Source organism: Stegodyphus dumicola, chromosome 2 (genome assembly GCF_044657685.1).
Source record: "Stegodyphus dumicola isolate Sdum_Otavi_A_Nest chromosome 2, ASM4465768v1".
NCBI classification, from domain to species: Eukaryota; Metazoa; Arthropoda; class Arachnida; order Araneae; family Eresidae; genus Stegodyphus; species Stegodyphus dumicola.
In genome coordinates, this window is record NC_140769.1 from 94,512,928 (window position 1) to 94,538,162 (window position 25,235).

The window sequence follows — 25,235 nt, forward strand, 5'->3', positions numbered from 1 at the left end:
TCTTTATTGCTTATACTATGCTTATGCGTTAAAGGGTATTAAAAAGCTTATTTACGACACACATGAGCACATTCTGTTGCATCAGCTATGTGATAAATTGATGTTACCACTGGTATTTGGTGTTGCAACTGGCATTTCAACTATGAATTGAACTATTGACATTTCATAATCTGTACAAGAGCAATGAAGTGCACTGTTTTTCCATATATCCTGAACGTACTGTATTTTAATTATATTGTTACGTATTTGGTATTTAAAAAGCTAATTTAGTTCAATTATAAATTAAATGGTTTTATTTCTCGCGCACTGCAGCGCATGACGAATATTAAAAGAAAGCTAAGCCGGAAAATTGAAAATACGAGAGCGCATGCAATAAATAAATAAATATCTCTTTTTGATTTCGAGAAAGTACTGGAAAATTCTAGCGTGTGATTTTAAAAATCTTATAAAAGGAGGAAAACATCTCAGTTCGTAGTAGTTGCTTAGTTTGTTGTTGTTTAGAAAACTGTTCTTGTTGATTGTAGCGAATTCGCGGATTAGCTTTCTTTAGCTGTTTTGAATTACATTCTATTGGACATTTGAGTAGTTAAAAGATAACTACTGTGAGATATTGTAATACTGCATGATAATTTGAGAAAATTTAAGCATTTAATAATAATAATATAATAATAATAAATTTTTGTTCATTTTTCTTCGGGCTTGTGCATTCATTTCATAACGAACCCGTACGCACGCAACAATATCATTAAGTCGTGCATGTGAGACAAATGCATTAAATTGTTAATACGATAGTGTGAAAACAAGAAAATTAAAGTCAATTTCCTTGAAAAAACTGTTACTTTTTGGGAAAAAAAAATACTTCAACAATGTCAAGCTAATAATGCCTAAGTATTATTTGTGATAATTTATCATTTTAAAAGAGGTATATTATATGTCAAGGACAAGGTTGGCAAAGAAAGTATAAGAATTCTTTCTGTAACTTAACATGATTCACTACTCAGTATTAAAATAAAGAGGATTATCAATCCTTGAATAACATGTTTTTATGTACATCATCTTATTGGACAGTTGCTGGCAATGAATCAACTGTCTGTGTAACAGCTGGTGAACAAGGTGCTCAGAATTATCATTGATGCTCTGTGTTTTGTCTTAAAAAACATACATCAACCTGGATTTTAAAATTAAATTAATAGACCATGAGACTTTAATAGAAGTATCTAATTTTAAAAGAACTGTAAGAGCCATAGCTGCAGTTTACTTAATAATTCAGATATTTGTGATTTTATCATTGAGGAGCCTTTCAATGGCTAAGGATTATGTAACGTAACATTATAGTAGTAGACTACAGTTAGTAAATTTGCAGCATTTTTATTGCTAGTTCATAGTTAAGATGTTAGTCAGGTTGAATATTAGCTATAACATTCTACTTGAACTACCTACAGTAAATCGATCTTGCATGTATTTTCACTTACTGTCTCCAGAGGCAGTATTTTTTGTTTACATCCACAGCTCTTTGATATTATTTTTTTCCACACATGACAGTTCAACAAAAATCGAAAACCGGGGACTCTTCTACATAAAAGAAACATTCAGTTGTTGGATGGATAATAGTAATTTGTACAGTTTGGTGGCATTTATGTAAAAATCATGTGTTGGTTACTTTTCAATAACTTGCAACAGTGATTTTGATTATAAATTTGTTTTATGAAATTCTAAGCTACTGGATAACAAAAATATAGATTTTAGCAAAATGTTATGCGTAAAGAATGAAAAATACCTTAAGATACATTTAAAACGTCAAAATTTCGGAAAAATATAACACTCTAAACCTCAGTTTCCTTACAACTAAGTAGTATTAAGCGTGAAAATTTGTATAATTTATATGTTTTTAATTACTTTTACGATGTATGCATTTGTGAATTCAGATCAATTAGTTGTTTTAACTGTTTTAAAAAATGAAGCAATATTATGCAGAGTAAGGAAATCAAGATTGTGATCCGATGACAATGAGATTAATGTTTAAATGTGAAATGGAACGTTGTTATTTATTATATTATCAGAGAACTATTAAACTGGGCATAATTACTAAGGAAGGTATTGAATGCTACGCAAAAATATGTTTACTAGAAAATTTGAATTTGATAATGAATGTATCCAAACACATGCTTTGAGTCAAAAGTTTGAAACTTGATGGCTGAGTGTAAATATAAAATAATGGATGTTTAAATACTTTGTAATTAGACACATAGGTCAGGTTAAGCTTTTTAAATAAGGTAAGGCTATATGCCTAAAGGAAAATATGCCTTCATGGAGGAATTTCAAGGCAAAATGAGTGCATATTAGAAAATAATATATCTAATTTTCATTCAATTTATACATATTTCATATGTAAAAAATTCTGATATATGCTACATTACTGTTAATTACTTTACTTGAAAAATATAGTGAATACACAGAAATTAAAGATTTGCACATTCCGAAAAATATTAAATATATGAGTATGCATTATCCTTGTAAAAAGCATGTATTTGCCTTTAACAAAGTACATAAATATTTATTAAATTATTATAAATGTATTTGGAAATTAAGGATTTATTCTTTCATAAACTCCTGTGAACGTTACTGTGAAGAAATCTAGTTATTAAATATATCTAAATTTATAATGATTATAAATATTATCTAAATATATAATAACCTTAACATTTAATTGTAAACATAAATTGAAATTTTTTAGCAGGAATTTTTCGTACTGGAAAGCAATCTGTTAAAAAGTGCTGTAAAGCACAGTCTACAAGATGCGTACTTAATTTTATATATCAAATGCCTGGCCATTGACCATTAAAGTGCAGAGCACACGTCCAGATGAGCAATGTCCAAGACTTGCCCAGAATCACACAAAGTACATACAAGTGAGACAGACAGATGTGTACTTAAGGAGTTAGTAAAAATTAATTTTTAGAATATGTATTGTTGAAATTAAGGATATAAAAAATATAATAAGTATCAAAAGAATTCTTTCCTTACATTTTTGTAATAAATCAGTTACAAGTTTTAAACAATATTAAAAATAAACTTTTTTAATCCCTTTAAAAATTACTCATAGAATTAAAGTACATGGAAATCAGTGCAATATTTAGCATATTTCACTATGGAAATAACTGCTCTAATTTGAAATTAACTGAACAGAGCATTAATTATAAAGTAACTCTGATTTTTAAAGGATGTCTCAGAAGCTAAAAAATTATTCTGCATTTGAGAAAGTATTTCAGGAAGAAGCTCTGTAAATAGGAAAGAAATAATGCATAATTTTGATTTTAGTAATAATAATGCATAATTTTCTTTGATCTTAATTTTTGAAATCATTGACCAAATAAAATGAAATTACCTTAAAATTTCTTTGTAATGTAATTAACAAAAACTTGTGAAAATATTTAGTTAAAATTAAACTTTTCTGGGAAAGTATAGCATTTAATTCCGCTCAGAATAAAACATTGTTTTAAAATGTTTTCTTTTTACATACTTACGACTTTGAAATATTACAGAAAAAGAAAATATTTACATTTATATGTATATTTATGATGTAATTACAAAATGTTTATGGCCGATTATGTTAAAACCTATTGATCTTAATGGATAGTCACTGAATACTTTGGTCTCTATGAAACATGCACTACTGCTTCAGGGCAGTACATGAGGAAAACCAGTTAAGACCTCTCCTCTTATTTCTACCTCCATGATTTAAATTGAGGATTTTGGATCTTCAGAGAGTGTTTCTGGCATCTGTTTTGGATTGTCACATTCTTCCAGCTCTAGTAGAATTAAAAGTATCAGCTTTGTGTTCTTATGCCACCGATACTTTAATCTGATGTGCCAGTAAATTAGTGGATAGCTTAATAATTAACTATGTAGTCTTAGACTACTGATCAATGTTTTTAATTAATTTGATTGTTTGCATTTATTTGCATCGCCACTAGCCGTGGTTATGCTCTAAGTTCAGGCCATGTTCTGTTTTGTTAAAAGTTCAGTTTAAATAAAAAGGTTGTTTTAAAATCTTTCATAAAGCTTTGTCATACTATCTCAAGTGATAATTATATTAGGGTTATAAGACTAAAATTCCAAAATTTTTAAAAAAGTTAATAGGGACAGAGCTTAAATTGCACCGGAGCCTGGCTCTGGTACTTCTTAGTTTTTGGAATAAATCATAAATTTAGCCGGAGCCCTAAATAAGAAGGCTCCGGCACTTCTTTTATGTAACTGAACAAAAATTTGATCTCAAAAATTTTATTTTTTGCAATAAAACTGTATTACAAATCGCTATTTAATTTTTAATTTATCTCTTTACATTTTACTTAATTTTAATTACTGTAATAATTTAGCTATTTTAATAATAATTTATTTAATTAATAATAATCATTAATTAAAAATAATCAGCAACTATTAATATTAATTAATTAGGTATTAATTAAATATTTAGTTTTAAAATCATTAATGATTGTAACAGTCATTTTATTTATTTATTCACTTCATGACATATCATTCATGACAGTCTTGCTTAGGGCTTTGGCACTTCTAAGTTTAGAAATTAAGCCCTGAATAATTTTTTAACTATAGAGACTTGATTAGTAACCTTCACCAGCAGTTTAATAGCCAGTTAATTGTTGTTGCCAAAGTAATTTTGTCATGATTTGAACATGGTTATCTTCCATTGTCGGGGTTGTTCCTAGTGCGGGTGCAGTTGTAAAATTACGCATCAGCTGGACACTCGCGATACCACGACTAAATATTTTAAATTCATTAAATTCGTTGTACTTGTCACATGTAAATACTTTTTATACAATTTGTCACATAAAAGTACTTAATGAATATGAAATAAAAATTCAACTAATCATTAAGAATTTTTTTTTTTTTTTTTTTAAATTTGGGCACTCTATTCTTAGGAAAGTACACATGCAGCCAATGGCCTAGGGACGGGGTCCACTGGTGTAAATCTGTGGTATTAGTCTAGCTGACAAGTATTTCATATTTCTGGTGTATAACTCTCAAGCTACCTTCTGCAGTAGAATTGCTTAAAAGTAAGAATGAAACAGGGATAACACAGAGCAACATATGTCATTCATTTGCTGCACAAAATATAACTCAAGATATTTGAAGTTAAAGCTCAGTTATATTTACTGCATTGCAACATGTCGAGAGAAAGGCAATTTTTATCCTTACCATCCTACACCAGAGATGGCAACCACAGCTTTTACTTTTTATACAGCAACTACAGAAAAGTATATCATTTTTAATAAAATTTCCAGCAAGTCTGTAAATTACTTCCAGAGAACAGGCTCTAAACAATAATGATATGGCTAATATGAGCTCTAAAACAATCATGCATACTGCTTTATTTCAAGCCTTTCACATTAACTACTACAGACAGCAAACTTAATATTGAAGCAAATAGACATAGAAGATACATAAATTCTAGTGATCTGTGTGCTCTAATGCATACCAATGATTGTGAGATGTTACTTAGGGTTATCACGTTTTAGGTTTGAAAATACTAGACTGTAGGAGTCTGCAGGAAACAGGAAAATGAACACTTGCCCCCTCCTCCAGAATTGAGTAAAAAATATATTTTTGCATCAATATAATGTTGTATATATCATAATCTGCTATAAAACTTTCAAAATGTGTGCGTGTGGCTATGGCAAAGCCTCGAGGGCTATCTGCTAAGGGGAGAGATGCCTTCGTGGAGGACTTTCTAAGGAAAACTGGCTCGTATACATGCTACACATGGGGAAAAGCACAAAAACGCCCATGCAGCCAGCCTGTTCACGGGATTCGAACCTTGGACCGAACTACCAGTGTTCAGTGACCTTAGCGCTCGCTTGGGCGCTGGTGGGCCCAAAAACCTTCAAATTAAGTAGTTAAACAACAATGTGTTGATTTGATTGTTGGAACTGGAATATGACAAAGATCATGTGGGGGAAGAAATACCTTCATGGAAGACTTTTGAATCAAAACTAGTTTGTTGGTTTAGTTTATTTTATTATGACAAAGCACTTGATGGCTAGCTGCCTAAGGGGAGGGATGCCTTTGTGGAGGACATTCTAAGGGAAACTGGCTTGTATACACATTACACATGGGGAAAAACATGGAAATGCCCATGCAGCCAGCCCGTTTGAGGGACTTGAACCTCGGACCAAACTACCAGCGTTCAGTGACTTTACGCATGTGACTTACGCATGTTCAGTGACTTTAACACATGTGTATCATGTATGCAGTATCTTCTGGATGGAAACGAGAATAGAGCGGGCTAAGCCCGCACAAATCTGCTGATCACTGGTAGTTCGATCCAACTTTCGAATCCCGGCGAATGGGCTGCCTCCATGTATGTTTTCATGATTTTCCGCAATGTGTATGCAGTATCTTTTGGATGCATACGTGAATAAAGCGGGCGCAGCCTGGGTAAAATCGCTGGACACTGGTTGTTCGGACGAACTTTGGAATAAAGGCCAACGGGCTGGCTCTATGAGTGTTTTCGTGATTTTCCGCATGCGTGTCGTGTATGCAATATATTCTGGATGCATACTTTAATAGTGCAGCCCGCACAAAACCGCCGGACACTGGCAGTTCGGTTCAACTTTCGAATCCCGGCCAGCGGGCTGGGAGCATGGGTGTTTTCGTATGTGTAACGTGTATGCAGTATCTTCTCGATGCATACGTGAATAAAGTGGGGGAAGACGCGCAAAACCCCTGAACACTGGTAGTTCGGTCCAACTTTCGAATACCTTCAAAATTGAATATGGGAATTCTTTTAGAAACGAACAATGATAAGCGGGCTTGCCCGCTAGTTTATACATATATAGTCTGATCCCAACTTCTGTAGAAAGTGCCTCTGGGAGTCATTCATTTTCATTTATGCGAAATCATCATTTTAAAATTCAGGATAACTTTCTAAAATTCTATTTTGAGGCTTGTAAAATAAAATACAGTTGTTATCCTCACTAGTAATTTCATTAACATTTATACAATCATTTTTATGCTTTACAGCATTTGACTGTAGATTATAAGAATTTTCGGTACTCTTCTGTTACTGGCACCAGATTCAGAAATGTATGGGCATATATGCGTGTGTGTATACACACACAGACATTCATAGTACACATATATATGCATACATGAACGCATCCATCCAGCCATACATGCATACATGTCTGAATTGGTCCTGATAACGGAAGAGTACCGAATTTTCAATATTCCATAAATCATTTTGTCAAAAGATGCAATCTCCCAAGCCCAGTATTATATACAAAATCTTGAATGAAGAGACTTTTCCAGCAATTTAAGTTACATAAATTAACATTAGAACGGCTTAACTGCTATTCTAATTTTGTAAGTGACAGATGCCCTATACCCTTTCTATGACTTGCAATGGGTTTTTCTATATAAGCAGTACATTTTCCATTATTAAACTGGCTTACTTTACTGGGCAATGAGCATTAATTTTGTTACTCCCTTGTATTTTTAAATGTCTCATGCCTTGCACTTTAGATATAGTATAATGTCCTGAATGATGGCATACAAAATAAATATCTTTTACATGCAATTGGTCATGTTCTTTTGTAAATTAAAAAAAATTAGATTGTTTCCATTTCAAAATTCTCCTTCCACAACATGAAATCATTAAACACAGAGAAATCTCTTTTCTTTTTTTTCAGTGACTATTTCATGTTCCATTTGCAAATGTAATGAAAAGTTTTCCTTTGGAAAACATTCACTGTATAATGGGCATTTATATAATATTTTTATGATGAACACTCAAGGGCAGTAAATGCACTATCTGATTGTGAAAATTATAAATTTTTATTATTGTTGAACTGACGACTATATAAACTGCATTTAAATTGGAAAACTTTATTTTTACTTGCTTTGAGTAATGTTGTTTGTTGTGACATATGCAATTTCATGCAGTGACATTTTAGATTGCTGTTATTTGAGAAACTTTTTTTTTTTTTTTTTTTTTTTTGGAATCAGGGCAGCTAAAAGTTTTTTGAAGTTATACTGGATTTTGGAGCAAGAGTATATGAAATCGAATTACCATTGACGACTTCATAAAATGCATGATCTGAATTTGAATTAGATATTTCAGCAGTAGAAATATGCTTTTTATTGGAATGCATGTTCTTCAAATGATGCTATAAATGGCTGGCATTTGAAAAACACTTTTTGCAAATAGAACAGTTGAAAGATTTTGAAATTATAGTTTTCTGAAAGTTTGCGGCACCCAATGAACTGGAAGTTGATCTGTCAGCACTATCCTTATCTTCAGGGCAGATGTTTTTATTTTATTCGGCTTATAATTCCTTACTAAGTATTTCATCTCGATGTACTGTCTTTGATATGATTTAAATCAAATTCCTAGTCATTATAAATATCACCAATACAAATCAAATAGTTTTCTGGTTGCAATTTTCTAATTTCGGCTATGCATAATGTATGCTTTACGCATGCGCACGTTGAAAGAAATGTTTAATAAAGTAAACAAATAAATATTAAGCTTTTTTTTTTTGTATAGTTTGATACCCTTTAGATCATAATTGCTCTTTATTTCATAAATTATGGTTTCATATTTTTAATTTTATAATTTCAGCATGCCATCTTACCAGATTTAAACTGATGATCTATAATACGGAATCGCCAAAGTCCCGACGAGTCCGGATTAAAGACTTTTAACTGTATATACATTCTTACAAATACCACAAAAAATATTCTAAGCCGTATATATATGGCCTTTCCGCTTAGATGGTTAAATTAAAACTAAATTGTACAATCTTTGACTACTATTCCACATTTTTAGTTTGAATTTGACTGTTCTTGTTTAATTATGTCACCGTGAGCTGTAATTGATTTTGTTAGCATCAGAACATGCCTTTAAGTTCTTTTTAAATAAGAGGCTTATTTAAACCTTTGTCTGATATTGCAGTTACTTTCAGAAATAGCGATAACATGCTTCACGTCTGTCAAGGGGTTTGGACTATTTAACTTTAACCAGATCAAATAAACCCTCATAGGTACATTGTGGAGAGGTTGATAAATTAGGAGATAAAGCACGCAGAAACTAGCAAGAGCATTGGTTTTTGCATATTGAGACAAATCTCTAATTGTTAGAAAAGGTGCTTAAAGAGAAGGAAGATATAAACTAACCAAAATGTCTGGTAAGGCTTCAAATTAAAATGACGAATAAATATCTTGTTGAGTGTTGTTGTAACAAAACATAAATGTTTTGTAGCTTTTAATGTGTAATTATCCTAATATCGTTTAAGAATCAATGCCATAAATTATATGTATTTTAAACTCTTTCTGGAACTTTTTTCTGGAAATTTTTTATTAGATTTTGATAGGGCTTTTTTAAAAAATATAATTTAATAGTGGCCATATAAATTCATAATGACTAAGGCTATTAACCTACCTAATTTAATTATTGATAACTGTTTATGCTTAAAAATTTTCTCTACATATTAAAGCAAATTATTGTCTTTCATCAATACTCACTGTGGTCGGGTCCACCAGCGGCCGAGTGGTAAAGATGCTGAACGGTAGTTCAGTCCGAGGTTCAAATCCTGCGAACGGGTTGGCTGCATGTTTTGTTTTCATGGTTTTCCCCATGTGTAACATGTATACGAGCAAATTTCCCTTAGAAAGTCCTCCACGAAGGCATCCCTTCCTTTAGACAGATAGCTACAACACTAACTGCATCAAAAAGAGCCTGACTGACTTTCAACACACTTGCCAACTGTGCCTACATCACGCCTTTTAGGTTTGTTCAAATCAGCAGGTCTCTCTCTAGATTAGCAGCAGCGGTGACAACATTCAGTCTTTTGTTATGAATCATGCTGATTATGATCTTACTTCTTATTTTAACTTATGGCGTTTGACAAAATCTACCTGCTATTTACGAAAGCAAGAATGTGACAAAATGAGGCATAAAAAAATCAACATAAAGCTAACTGTTAGTCAAACGTAAATGTCACTTTTCTTTCAAATATGTCCAACTATTATAAGTGTAAAATATTTAATGCTACTTGATAAATTGCATAAAGTTTATTTTATTCTCAAACTTATTAATAATTATGTTAATTCAAGTTTAATAATATTGCATACTACTTAGGGATCTATTTTATTTTTTAGATGGTATTACAAAAGTGAAATTCAGGCATAGATAATATTTTTAATTGAATTTATTCAGTTCCCATTTGCTCATAAGTCCTTAATTTTTTCATTAATGGTCCTTAAAAGTACTTGATTTCCGTGTGCAAAACAATCGTGAAGATGCTCCTTTATGCAAGTTTAAATTTTTTCACATTTAGTATTAAAATTACCCATCGGTTCAAAATACATTTAGCTTTAACCTTGTTGTGATATGTTTTTTAAACATGGTAGTTTTATATTTGTTGAGGAAACGTATTTCCATTTTTATTAATTACACGTTTGCTGTCAATGAGCACTAAAAATATATATTTTATGCTGTCAGGTCATTCATTTTATATTTCATTATGTAAACATTATGTATGTAATTCTCTATTTTTCAGGTGGTACTTCTGGAAAACTTCAGTATTTCCATTACAGAAAAATTTGAACTGAAAATTTTATGAATATATATCAATACTGCTTAGAAAAATCTTTTTAGTGAAACATATTTTATGCTTTTATATGTATGAGTGTGTATGTATATTTGTAATGGCAAATAATACTAACAATTTACAAAGTACTCATGTGTAGTTCTTCACAATGCATACTGAATAAGAAAAATACCATAACACAAATAAAGAGGGGGGAAAAGTTTCATTTTTTAGATTTTTATCACAAAAAAGAATAGGCTGCATACAATATCTCAGCAAATGAGCAACAGCTGCACAGTGCGACAAATATCAGAAGGGGTTATTTTTCATAGTGGTCAAAAATGCTACTGAAATAAAATACATGTAAATACTAACATACTCGTCTACAATGAGGTAAAAATTATATGCAAAATGAAAACCGCATTTATAAAAAGTTTATCATTTATCATATTAGATTTCATATGCAATTAATAATTTTAAAAATTTTCTGCTTGTTTTTCATACATTTATCATTTACAAAATTAATAAGTGTTTTATTTCAAAACGAAGTAAATGTTTAAAATACTGCACTTTATTTATTTATTTTTTTTTTGAAAACTGCTTGAATCTTAAATATAAAAATAAAGAAATTTATAATAAAAAGTATAAAAACACACATTGTAAACATGAACAGTAAGCAAAATTTTCACATAAAATTCCAAACTTACACTATTAAAAAAAAAACCTGTCTGTGTAAGAAAAAGGCATAGTAAAAACACATTTTGTTCATTAGGCTTATTTTCAATTAAATGCACAATTATAATTAGATGAGTATTTTTCATTTACTATTTTAAATATGTGAAATAAGTCTTCAATAACAAAAACCATTACTAATAAATATATGTTCCTTTATAAACAACTGCTTGAATTATAAATCATTCAAATTATAGCATATTTATATGTTTTGAAACATCATTAATGTTAATGATTTTTAGCTACAATCATATCCATTTTAATGATGGAATGGTAAAGGACGATTAAGAGGGGAAAAGATACATTTCATTCAGTCTTTAGACATGGATCAGGAGCAATGTCATAGCAAAGTAATGCAGATATATACTACATGTGAATAAATAAATCTCTTCCCCCAAATTATCAAATTAGAACATTTAAAACAAATACATAATATTATGGATTAAAAATAAAGAGGATTATACATGTTAATATAAATATACAGAAATCAGTTCAGGAATGGTTCAGGATTAAAAAAATATGTCAACTTTTAAAATGGAATACTTCAAATTAACCTGAGTTAAAAAATGCAGTTTGGTATAATTATGCACACTCAACAATCCATAAAAAATACAGAATTTTAAAATTTAAAGTATGCTCATGTTTTTGATAAGAAAAACAAAATTCAGTAACTTTTAAAAGGGGAATAGATGCAAAACAGCATAATAGGTAAATAATGTTTCATGCTTTTAAATAGGTACAAGCTTTACTGTTTAGATCATTAAATATGTTGCTGACTATGACATTTTTGTAGGTAAGAATTTAAACCAAAACTCAACAATTTGTTTTATAAATTGAGCTTCTAATAAAATGAAAATTTAATGTCAAACACGACTACTAACAGTTAACTGTAAATTATACAATGAATTACAATCTACTTAATATGTGCGCATTTATGTGCAAAAGAGGTTTGTTTTAAAAATAACTAAAATGCCATTACAATTCACTAGATTTTATACTTTGTTAAATATTACTTTAATTCATAGCTGTTACTACTTTATCTATAAAAAATGTTCAGGATTGTGATATGAAGAATATTTCAAGAGTGTACAGGATACACAAATACTGACATCCACTTATACAAATTAACAAACTACAAAACACACAAAATAACTCAGGATATCATGGTATAAATGGTATAAATAGACAATAAAAGAAACCTATCACAGTCAAAGGCAACAAATTAATCGGAAAGCATTTTATGGTGTAGACACAGGTCGCTCACCAGGGCATATACTAAACATTCAACAAACATATCAAACAAGAATATAAAATTCAAATATTAAAAAGAAAATTACAACTATGAAATGCTAATACAAGAGAAAGAAATTTTTTACTTAAATTTAACTATGACAAAAACAGTCAAATATTCAAAATTAACATTAATTATTTTTGTCATGGTTACATATAATTTTTTTTAAGTTACTGTATATGCTAAAATATATATATATATATATATATATATAATGTATTTTTACTTCTTTACTTATATATTTCACCTTTAATCTTATGTTTATTAAAAAGCTTATTAATACAGTAAGAAACACCAAAGAACTTATAAGGGCATCACACAAATAACTATGTTTTCTTTTTAAAATTAAGCCACCAGAATTCAATCAGATGCTCAAAAGTTAATAATATATATGTTCATGCTTAAAGTTTGCTGTTATATCATTATAATAAGCATATAACGTTAAACTGTTTAAGCCACTTGAAAACATGGCTCAAAGCAATCTCTTTCAAAAATGTAAATTTGCAATTTACTTTGGCACAAGCTTTTCACTTCACAAGGCTCAGCAGTAATAATAACTAGATAGAATTTATGTAAAAAGTCACAATGAGATCAAGAATAATAAAAGCCTATTACAATTATATATAGTAAAAGATTCCTGTGAATGATTCAGTATGAATTTAAGTTTGTACTTTCTGTAACTGTTATAAGGTGATGAATATGATGTTCTTGCACAAGACATGATGACAGCACATATGATAGATTGCTTTTTGTATCTTCAACAAGAAAAATTTAACATAAATAGAGGGGGGAGGGACTCACAACTTAATTTAATGTTCAAAAACAATAATTTGAATTAAAACTATACAGCATATGCATAATATTGATGCTTTTCCTCTTCAAATCCATAAGTAGAACATCACAAAGTGTACTGCACATTTTAAAATATGTAACAATATCCACTATAAAGGAAATTTCATTACTTTCAAAGGCAGTAATTTTTAAGTGTGTGAAAATAATAACCGTATTGCAATAATAATGAACACACTTCAAATAATCTTAATTGTTGTAAAAAAATGTTATAGAATTGTGGAAAAGAATTCGTTAGTATTTTATGAACAAAACAAAAAAAAAAAAAAAAAAAAAAAAAAATAACAATTCTTACTTTGAGGTGATATGACGAAGGTCTAAAATATTTAACATTATACCAATTTAAATAATGCATTTCTAGTTTCTTTTTTTCTTGTGATATGAGAAAGGTAAAAAATATTTAAAATTCTCTAAGCTACAAAACCAAGAAAAGAAAACTATACTGAACCAAAAGATCTCTCATAATATGCTCAGCTTGATTACCGATTCACCAAATTATTATTGCAATGCATCTAGTGTTAATTCTTTATGAACCTACTTGAAGTAGAATAGCTGCAATTCAATATTTCATACTAAAGTGACTTCTAAACCAAACAAGACATTTTTGTATATTTTGTTGGCTAAACAGAGTAACTTTTTGATGAAGAATTTTAAAGTACCTGGAACAGTTACCATTTATTTAAGTATTATGCATAAATTTAGTACTTTTTAATATGTTCCATACAATTTTGAGCACAATTCTGTTAAAAAAATGCATATCTTTTTTCCTTTTCTTTTATTAATCTGACTGGCATAATTGCCTTTATTCAGCCATGAGATTTTTTTACACTTTAGTACGTACATAATAGTAACTTATTTTATTTTCTTAGTTATGTAAAATATCATCTTAACAAATGATAGTGTAGAATGGTAACAGACTAGAATAAGTAATGATACAAATACAGATAATAGAAGTTGTTTAAATACAATTTTTCATTAGCAGATCCAAAAGGCTCTGTCACTCAAAGGGTCAAAACACTACTCACATAGTATATTTACTTTTATATATTTTAACATGTTACATGTGAAATTTGAATAAAAACTGACTTAAAACTTTTTTTAAAAAAGGGGATAGCAAATGAACATACTAAGCATATACTGAAAATGGCCTATATTGCAAAGTAAGATTTATCTAAAACACAGGGATAGTACACAAATGCCTTTGATAATTCTTTCTTGCACTTAAGTGTGCTCAAAATATTTTTACCCTTAACAAATCATACAACCCATTACTATCAGTATATATATATATATATATATATATATATATTTCCTATCAGACATTTAAGCATCATCATTTTGAGACACCTTTTTTTTTAAAAACAAAGTTATTATCATACCTCTGAGTACATGCAACCATAAGGTGGCCCTTGCCAGTATTGCTAAAATTAGCAACAGCATTCTGATATACCTAGTGTGCCATTTGACAAATTCCCAGACTTAAGTAGTTGTACAGAAATAATGCAGTTGTTTTACGTTCTGCATTACACATAATGCCAAAAATTCATATGTAAAAATTGTTGCAAAATAATATGTAAGAGGCAAATTTCAACCTTCAATTAGTATTTATTTTAGGAGAAAAAAATCTATATCCATTTTGAAAGAAGCTGTGCATATTTTGAGGAATAAATAATATTCCATCCAATAACTTTTCACTTAATTTTGCGACTGACATTGATATAAAGTATAATATTTTTTTTTATCGCTAATTTTGAGGAATCGATTATAGTGTATCCAATACACTTTTTTTTTTACTTAATTTTGAAACTGACATTGATGTAAGGTAGAATACTTTTTTATGATAAACATAAACTCTAAATAATTATATCTTAATGTCCATTTGAACAAAATAAATTAATCGAAAACATAATAACCAATTATTTTTCAATATATGCAGTTTATTAAATTTCTCTGTTTAGAAATAATTAATATCATTACATAAGATCTACATATGAATATTCAATTCAGAGCAAATTACAAATTTAATTTTGAATGACACTATGCATTTCTTTTTTCACCATTCCAAATCAGCATAAACAAAATCACTAGGAGATACGGGAACAGTATATAAACAGGTTTTAACTTATTTTCCTTTTAAAAGTTGAATATTATGATAAAACATCTGACAACACTTTTACAAACATGTCACTTAATTTTTTTTTTTTTCCTTTTTCTTTTTTTTTTCTTTTTTTTTATTTCATCACATTAACAGCCAAGATAAAAACACTTGATCAGCACATGAATGAACTTAATTCCAATGAACATCATCGCTTGAATGTAAATGATGCTAAGAAAAAGGATGTGGACGATGGAGCCGTATAAAAGGTTTTAATGTACAACAGGATTATAATTTAATTAGACATCTAGACATTACTTTAGTCAATCATACAACAAAATTCTAAATGCTAAACATTATATTTACATTGAGCAGTGAAAGGAGAGAAGACACTGCTTCATGCTGCTATTTATAATTCATCTACGTGCAACATTCAATATACAAAAAAATTGAAGACAGTTCTAAAAAAATGTGGTTGAGTCCCAGTGACCAACTGAGCACCACTTGCAAATGACATTATGCCAATAGTATATATTTTTCAAAACAACTTACAATATTTCATAAAAACAATATCTTTCTACACAGCATTGCATTTATGAATGCATAAAAAATGTAATTTTAAAATGGCACAGAATTATTCCAGCTATAGCAAAATTTCTTTTTCTAAATACACACACAAATATCTAATTTTTTTAGATGGGCAACATAATACATTCAACAATTTATCTGATGATAATATACAACTCAAACATACAATTTCAAAAGTAGCATGATACCCAAAGACATACTGAAAAATACAGCGGAGAATGCAAAATACTTTTACCTCTTAATTCAGATTATATTCACAATTAAAATATGAAAAATACATACTGTATGTGAAAATTTGATAATTTCTTTTAATAATATTAAACGCTAACTGCATTAGTCCATACGTTATACTTCCATTTTCTCCCAGAATCCTCATTTTTGAAGATTCTTTACATACTATTCTTAAAATCTTACCTGCTCTAATTTTGATAGTCTTGGAGTATCATGATTAAGAAGCTGAACATCAATACTTATATCAATAAGATATACAAATTATTTCACAAAGGCACCACTGTGCCCACTGACTGACTATTATACTATAAATATGCAACAAATGCACATGTAATCTTTAAAAGTACAGAAATCAAAGACCAAATAAATTATTACATTGGCCTAATACGTAAATTAAAGTTGCATGCACCCATTTTGAGCTTATTACCCATAAGACACTGATATTATAAATAGAAGGCTTATTCTATTGTTCACCTTGCTAAAACTCCAAACAAATGAATCTCTGAGTAACAGCTACTTTGGTTTTCTGCTCCTGACACATCCACTGGGGGTGAACTCCTCTTGAACTCAGTGAAACAGATATGAACAAGAAAAATAAGGTAAGATCCTATTTCATTTGCCAGGTAGAAATGATGACTCTCCAACCATCTTAGAACTTGGTGGCACAGGTGAGGTCAGCATCCGGCTGGGAAGGAAGGGACATTCAGGCCTGGTAGTGCATTTTAGATCCCACATGCCCCATGAGATGTCCCCCAGACAACTGGTCATACTGAGGCATGTAGAGGGACAAGGGGTCAGTCACAGAACAGTCAAGCAAACTAAACTCAAAGTGCAAAAAAAAAAGGAGAAAAAATTGCAAGCAGGCAACTATAGTGGTTGTTAACTTCCATTCTGTTCCAAAATGTTTCAGAAATCTTTGCATGTATATGTTGCAATCTTGACTAACAAATCTTATGCATTTAATTTTTTGTCCAATATGTATGTCCATCATTAAAATCTCACAGCAAAAATAATGCGTTAAAATATAAACATCTATATATACCTATTTTGTCACAGCATCATTCTGAGGTATACTTTCTCCAACTACCACACAAACCTTTTGCATACATAATCATGAAAGTTTCTAGAGATTTTTACTAGTAATTTTTTCACTAATTTCTTACAATTAACATGATGTATTTGTTTGAACAAATTTAAAACAATTTAACAACATCTAGGAGCTTTATGCAAAAATATTTACAAGAATATAAAACTAATAGACAGTATCAAAAATTAATTCTCTCTCTCTCTCTCTCTATATATATGTACCGTATTTCCTTGCCCATAAGACACATTTTTTTTACTCTAATCTTATGGGTATTACTTCATCCTCTAAGATGCAAGCTGATTCACCAGGAAAAATACTATTAAATATTTTTTTCCGAAATCAGGCAAAGAAAATGGTTGCTTTTATTTCAAATGTTGATAATAACACTGTTTTAAGCCAACCAAAAGGAGAATTTTAAAGTAGCTTAGAAAATAATTTTCATAGCACTTATTTAAATGTATTGCTTTCAGATGCATCATTTTTATTAAATGGATAAAATTATATAAAGTTCTGGTTTAGTAATATGCAAATTAAATGTAAATTAATAAAATAAACAGCATTATTTATTGCTCAAAATTATGATGCACCAATAACAAGATCAAGGAACGATTCTTCGTTCGAGGCACTTAGGCATTTTATCCCCACATAATCAAAGATTAAAAATTTACATCAAAAGTGGAGTTTTTCAAGTAGGGTAAATTTAGTGTGCTGAATTGAAATGCTACATTTATTACAAAATATACTGCCTTCTGAGAGTAAAATATATGTAAAAACACATGTCAACAGTGAACTGTAAAGAATTTTGAGGTCCAATAATAAAAGCCAGAATTATTTTGGAATGGGTAAAAATCATAAATTTTGAATAAATTTAAAAGACAATATTTCCTTAATCAATGATATTGTGGTGTAAACAATATGAGAACTACCCATGTAAGTCAATGACTTGACATAGCAAAGGATTCGAGTCTAGGAATGGGGGAACTCATTAGGGAAGTTCAGATAAAGAGCCTGTGGTCAGACTAACTCAGGAAAAACTCTGCAGTCTAATTTAGCAACAGCATTAATAGTTTGAAGTCGATTAAGTTAAATACCTCTTTTAAGAGTTAATTTCATTACATAAAGAACCTCTTTACAGGAAACCAGTTACGGTTGAAAAGATAACAGCATTCCCTCTTGCGGAACAAAGACAAAGGCCCCAGATGGATTAAGCCAGCGAATTTGCATGGGTGGGGGATGCATCGAATAACAAAAGGAATAACTTTGGGATGTCTTGTTTCCATAGCTTGTCTCCATTTCCCATGGGAAGGGACATATCTCCATTTCCCATGGAGAATTCATTGCAAGAATCATTTAAGACTGCACATGGCCTTTTCTTAAATGATCTAATTCCAGGATGATAAATAAGCAACGAATGCAGAAGGGGGTTTCCAGTAATCTATTGGAAAAAATTAACCAAAAGACACTGTATAAAGTGACATACGAATAAAATTATGGAGTCATTATACATATCTTTGTCTTTTATCAACTACAGAGCATTCAAAATTTCCTGAAGCATTTTACTTTGGAAAAGTTGGATATGTCTTCTGTTTGTCGGTGCAGCTGTTCTTTATATGGAACTAGCATAGGTAAGAACAGGCCTTATCATAGATTTGTAAAGCAAGACCTGATTAACAATGGACAAGATAACCTTTGCATTAAATATTATTTTCTTGATGTGAGGCTGCCAAGTCAATTTGAATCAAGGATAACGTAGTTTCACTTTCAAAGCCATCTAACATTTTCCATCTTTTTGCACCGTCATAGATTTGCAAAGCGAGATCTTGTTAACAAGGAGCAAACTAGGCATTGTGCACTGCCTTAAATTTGTCCACGTACACATCAATCTATTTTCATTTAAATAAAATCAGGAAGCTAAAACAGTTAGGATAATCAGGAAGCTAAAACAAACTAAAGTTAAAACTATCATGGTAACCAGAAGTGAGGTTTCATCACCAAAATTTTAAAAAAATTGTCGATAATCGAAGGAGCACCCAATTCTACATTAGAACCCAGATATGTCTATTGCCAATTTCCCTAGTACGTCATCATGGTGCGACAAATTCATGACACTTTGTTTCATGTTCAAGAGCCACAAAACCTCCCAATTGAATATAAAACAAGAAATTTCACAAAATATATCATGAACTCGAGAAAAAAATATGTGTTTTAAAATAAAACAAATAGGAATCATGGATAGACACCTTTCATGTATGATATGCCATCAAATAGAACAGTGGGTCTTAAAGGTGCTAAGAAGTAATGATTTGGAATGAAGACTTTGTAATGAGAAGATACGTTATACTGCTGTTCTTGCACATTGCGCTGACAGTTTAAAATTCCCTGCTTTGTGAATCCTTACATGAAAACTAAATGTGAAACTCCACATAAAATTTGTATTTATGTTCATCACAACAGATGGATGGATGTAGAAAGTACGAAGCTGTGGTTACAAGAAGTGTGGTACAGGCATCCAGGTGGACACCTGAAAAAAACTGCCCACATCACTGTGAATTCAGTTTAAAGCCCATATAAATGAAGTCAGCAAAATCCCTTCCTATGGGCCTGAAGATGCATCTAGCTGTGACACCTAGTTGACTGACTTCTCTATTGCAACTTCTGGAAATTTGTCAATAAACAATTCAAAGGATTTAGACATGGAGAGTGGATAAAGTGGATTGACGCTCCAAATCATGATGTCACTGCCATCAGTTTCTATTGTTTGCAAGTGGGTGAAAAGTTCCACCATAAAGTCAAAGGTGAGACCATCATAAGGTCTTAAAAGTGTGAAATTAGCAATGTTCTGTTTTTGTTCCACTCACAGACCACCAAAATGTAGTTCCTACCACTATTAATGACTTAGAAATTTGGCAGATCCTGTAAAGCACCAACAAGCTAAGCTAATTTTTAAACATTATCTTCCCAAAATTGTTTAACTGAATCAGTAAAACATTTTTATTTTATTTATTTACTATGTTTTTGAACAAAATTATTAAATTTCTTAACTACAAAGAAATGAAATAAAGTAATTAATTAGTTTAAAAAATAACTTTGTAAAAAAGAAGCGAAATAAATTATTTCCTTTGGACATTTAGTTTTAGTTTACTATACTTCATATATATATTTTATCTGCATAACAGCAACACCAATTGCCTGCAACAGCTGCATTATGCCCATCTCTTTCTCTCTTATATATATATATAGCAACCACAGAAGCCTCTATATGGCCTTTATTTTTGCAACCATTGGCCGTGGACATATACTTTCAATTACAAAATAAATTTTTTTTTTAAGATGAAAATATTTATGATGCTATTTATTCTTGGCACACACACACACAAACTATAAATTACGAAATTTAACTTTTTATATGGTTATACTGAATAATACTATAATCCTGTTGTATGTATAAACTTCTATTAAACAAATAAACATATAAAAAAGATACAATATATCTAATGTGCAGTAAATACCAAAATATGCAATGTGTCCAGAATTAAAGGACCCTACCTAAGCTGTCTACAGATGAAATCAGTCATTAGAAAATCATTAAATTTTGCAGGAGATTTAATGAAGAGATGGGAATTTCTTTCAGCGAAAAAAATGAGTTACAAATATGCACCACCAGAGGTCTGTTTGCCTTGAAAACCTGTAGTAAAAATGTAAATCTTTGTCAACGGCACACAACAGCTGCTATAAAGCCTAGAAATGTTCATGAAGATTTTGATTTCAATTTGCTTGTTGCTGACAATAATGACAAGTTTACCAGATGGCACTTTCTTAGCAAAATTGTTTTACTAAAACAGTATCTCCATAGTAGGTGTTCTATGGAAATTTTGAACTCTGAAGGGAATTCAAAGAGGTCCAAATGAATGTTAAAACCATTGAAGAACAAAAATGAAATCCGAAGAAACAGGATTGTTTTCTGTTTGGCCTTGAAGAGGAAGAAAACCCATTTCTGCAGAAGTAGCACTAGAGGTTGTACTTCAAGTGGTAGAGAATATAGCTTCAAACTTTCAGGCTAGCACTAGTAGCCAACAGAGGTGTTGGATGGGCCATGTCCAGCTGTGAAAACACCTTGAAGAGGATCCTCTGATATTACAAGCTTTCACTGGCACAGCAGCTGCCTCCACACGATTTTGAAGCCTGACTCCGGTTCCCACTTTAGTTTGCTGCTCACTTCGAATTCAATTCAGAATGGCCTTAGAATACCATCTGAATGAACAAAGTGCACTTTCATTTGGATGGTGCAATGAATATCACTCACAACTCCTAAATTTAGAAATCAGAAAATCCACACCTTATCTTAGAGGTTCCACTGCATTTGCCAAAAGTGATAGCACGGTGTGGATTTTCTGCATTATTTATTCTCAGTCTGCACTTCCTTGAACAGGTCAGTTCTACAGGTCCAGTGACATGCTCGATTAGTGGGCATTCCTGATAGGAAATGAAATTGTTCCTGCTCTGCAAGCACATGAATGTCTTTCACACACAATCTTTATACCCTCCACGCACTGCTCGTGTATTATGAATGTTCTTAACATCACTTTGTTTTTCTCTGAAAGACATTCCCATCCCTTCATTAAAGCCACCACAAAATTTCACAATTATGACTGGTGTCACCCGTATACAGCTTTGAAGTATGATTCTTTAATTCTGGACACCTTGTATATTTGATATACTAATCGTAAAAAAAAAAAGGGAAAAAAATATTTAACTTATTTTATACAGCAAAATATATCCATAAAGAAAATCATTAGGCACTGATCAAATTAATATAAAATGCCTGTGAAATTTTTAAAAATTTAAGCATTAAAAAGGTATAAATGTACAGTTATGTCCTTCTGCACTAATTGTGCAGCTCCAGCCCTATTTTGATGAGACACACTTGGCGATGTTCTGGGTGTCTCCTATCCCTCTTTCCTTACTACCAAACCGCTTGAGAGGACTTTCAATTTGCCAGTATTTTGAGTGCTCTCACAGATACTTCGCACTTACAAATATCCATGCCTTCTCTAGGATTGAAATTCAGGCTCACTGGTATGGCAGTTAGGATCACTAATCACTACACTGATCATGCAGCAAAGCATCTGGTAGAAGTACTTCTTCCAAACAAAACATTTGCAGTGCCTTCAAAGATTTATAGCAAGACATCCAAGTCTGCACAATGAATTTTACAGGCACCATTCATCCTCTGTTGACGATGCTGAATTAAAGGACATTACTGAAGCAGATGCATGATAAACAAACATGGATTAAAAACTACATATATGCTATTTATTTATTCATATTTTTCACCAATCAACTAAATACTTGACTGGTATAACTTGATATACAAACTCAATGACCAAAACAACATGATTTAAAGTTTGCTCTTCTTTTCTCCAACTGTTAAGAACAAGAAAAAATTTAACAACTCAAGAAGTATTGCAATATTTTAAAACAGAGATATCTTACATGACAACAGGAGTCATTTGGCTTAATGATATGGAGATAAGCGAAGCTCTTCGAATCATTCTACACCTCCAAAGAAGATAATACTCATTGTGCTATAGTTCTCTAGACTAGTGTCATTTAATTACTCATTCCTCCTCAGACATGCTTTGGTCTTGTCAGAGATACTACTACTATATAGTATGTATAGTGCATCATGTAGCAATGCACTAAAAATTATGTATTAGTTGTCAGTACTGCTTACAAGGCAAGGCAACCTGCTCGTCCAGAAAAGCGCTAGAACCCGAACTGCAATGAAAATAATGCAACAGACAATCATCCCTATTTCCTGAACCATCACTGATACAGTTTATCATCGTTTAACACGAAACTGAGGGGACTGAAATATTTTTCCATGTTAAAGGATATTGAGGGGGGGAAACATATTCAACAAAATTTAGAGGAGTGTAGAGCCATTAGGTTATTTTGAGGCCAGAGAGGTGAAAAATATGCAACGCCTTCGCCGGGAATCAAACCACGGACCTCTCAATTACGCGCTGAATGTGCAGATCACCACATTACAAAAGCTTGCCAAGATTGTGGGAGGAATACCTTATATACTACCTTTTTAAAGGGCCACTGGGGATTTTATGAGACCCAATGGCCAAATCCTGGGTGAGAAGAGCCATCATCCAACACCCTTTTAGTTCGGGCGACACTTGTAGAGTCATTAAGTTATTTTGAGGTCGGAGAGAGGAAAAATATGCAACGCCTTCACCGGGAATCGAACCATGGACCTCTCAATTACGCGTTGAGAGTGCAGACTACCACACCACAAAGGCATGCCAAGATGGTGGGAGAAATACCTTATAAGAGTACATTTACACAGATATGTATATATGCATGTATTTAATAAAAATCAATGAAACAAAAACATCCACAAGAAAATGATGAAATTTAATACAAAATTTTTAAGGTTTTTTGATAAACAAAACATTTCTTGAGTTTTTGGAAAATAATCTGATATTTTTCTTTGCATTGTCTTTTTTAGCATCAAATTGTTACAAAATTTTTCAATGCCGTCCATTTTGCTACTTATTTCACTATTGGAATGTGCGTCTAAATAACTGCTCCTACTTTTTATGATGTTCCTCATTTCAAATGATGTGGGAACAGGAGCTGCATTATTCATTTCGTTTTTGTCACTGGAACCTACATTAATGATATTTTTTTAGCTTTAAACAAACTTCAAAATGTCTTTGCCATAATTGGAGCTGCACATGCATTATCATCAACTATTGCAAGGAATTCTTCCGATAATACAGTAGGACAGTCCATTAATACAGAAAATTTCTCAAACATTTTATTAAGTGTCAGCTGAGTTTCAATATCCTACTTCTCCATTTCTTTAGGCGCCAAAGAGTCTGATACTTTTGAGAATCGTGCATGACAAAAGCAATTTTCATTCGTCCTTGGAGTCACTAAATTCCATGCAGAGTGCAACTTATGAATCAAACTCACTAATTTTTACTCACACTGCGATGTACTCGTCGCTGAATTCCAAAGCCAACTGAGAAGAGATGAGATGTTTGTGTGACGTTTGTAGGGATGGAAGGTTAAAGTAGTTTAGATAAACAAAACTGGCTTGTGTCACAGGCTATTCCAAGAGTACTTTAAAGCCAAGTTAACTTCCTTTCTACGAAACATGTGAAACCACCTCTGTTTCATATCACCCTGCTTAAATCTCGCCTGCGAGGCCGGCGTTCTCCGTATATTGTTGATTACCAAAAAGGATATTTTTTCATGTTAAGCGATTTTTATTTTGTGTTAAGAGAAACAAAATGCATGAAAATACATAGTAGTTTGTCTGGACCATAGTATTATTTCGTGTTAACCGATATTTCGTCTTAAGGGTTTTCGCGTTAAACCATATTTCACTGTATTTTATTTCAATCTCTTGTACCATTTCCTGTTACAGAAATTATTCACTTATCGATAATGGCACTGAAGATTACATCAGTGGCATTAAATATATCTTGACCAAAATTGTTTTTACTGCTTTGCTTGATATATATTTTAATATATATATTAAATATGGAGAAATACATTTGTCCACTTGCTGACAGATGTGTAAATCAGCAGACAGATCTAGATCTGTTGTTTCCTTTTTAAATCATCCAAACATCTAGTTTGTAATAAGGACTATTTTCCTTCTCATACACATAATAGTTATTATACATAGCTTTTAATACCTTAAATATGTTTCCATGCATTTCTAATAACTTG

General features: G+C 31.1%; 2 protein-coding genes across 14 annotated transcripts in view; one reads left to right on the forward strand and one right to left on the reverse strand.

Annotated features, from left to right (window-relative positions):
- Window positions 1-10,756, forward strand: part of LOC118201094 (lysosomal alpha-glucosidase-like) — a 184,572-nt gene extending 173,816 nt beyond the window's left edge. For all 5 annotated transcript variants that reach the window (XR_015039502.1, XM_085810921.1, XM_085810923.1 and 2 more), the window contains one exon: window positions 10,578-10,756. Coding sequence is in view for 4 of the 5 variants with exons in the window: in XM_085810921.1 (XP_085667047.1) it covers window positions 10,578-10,640 (63 nt within the window). In the remaining variant the exon portion in view is untranslated. The remainder of the gene's footprint in view (window positions 1-10,577) is intronic.
- Window positions 10,757-10,828: 72 nt separating this feature from the next.
- LOC118192715 (protein tweety-like) overlaps window positions 10,829-25,235 on the reverse strand; it is a 128,810-nt gene continuing 114,403 nt past the window's right edge. For 5 of the 9 annotated variants that reach the window (XM_085810931.1, XM_085810933.1, XM_085810929.1 and 2 more), the window contains one exon: window positions 10,829-17,162. In XM_085810931.1, the coding sequence (XP_085667057.1) occupies window positions 17,097-17,162 (66 nt within the window). In that variant the 3' untranslated portion in view covers window positions 10,829-17,096. The remainder of the gene's footprint in view (window positions 17,163-25,235) is intronic. The other 4 variants (XM_085810932.1, XM_085810934.1, XM_085810930.1 and 1 more) reach the window with 1 other exon arrangement.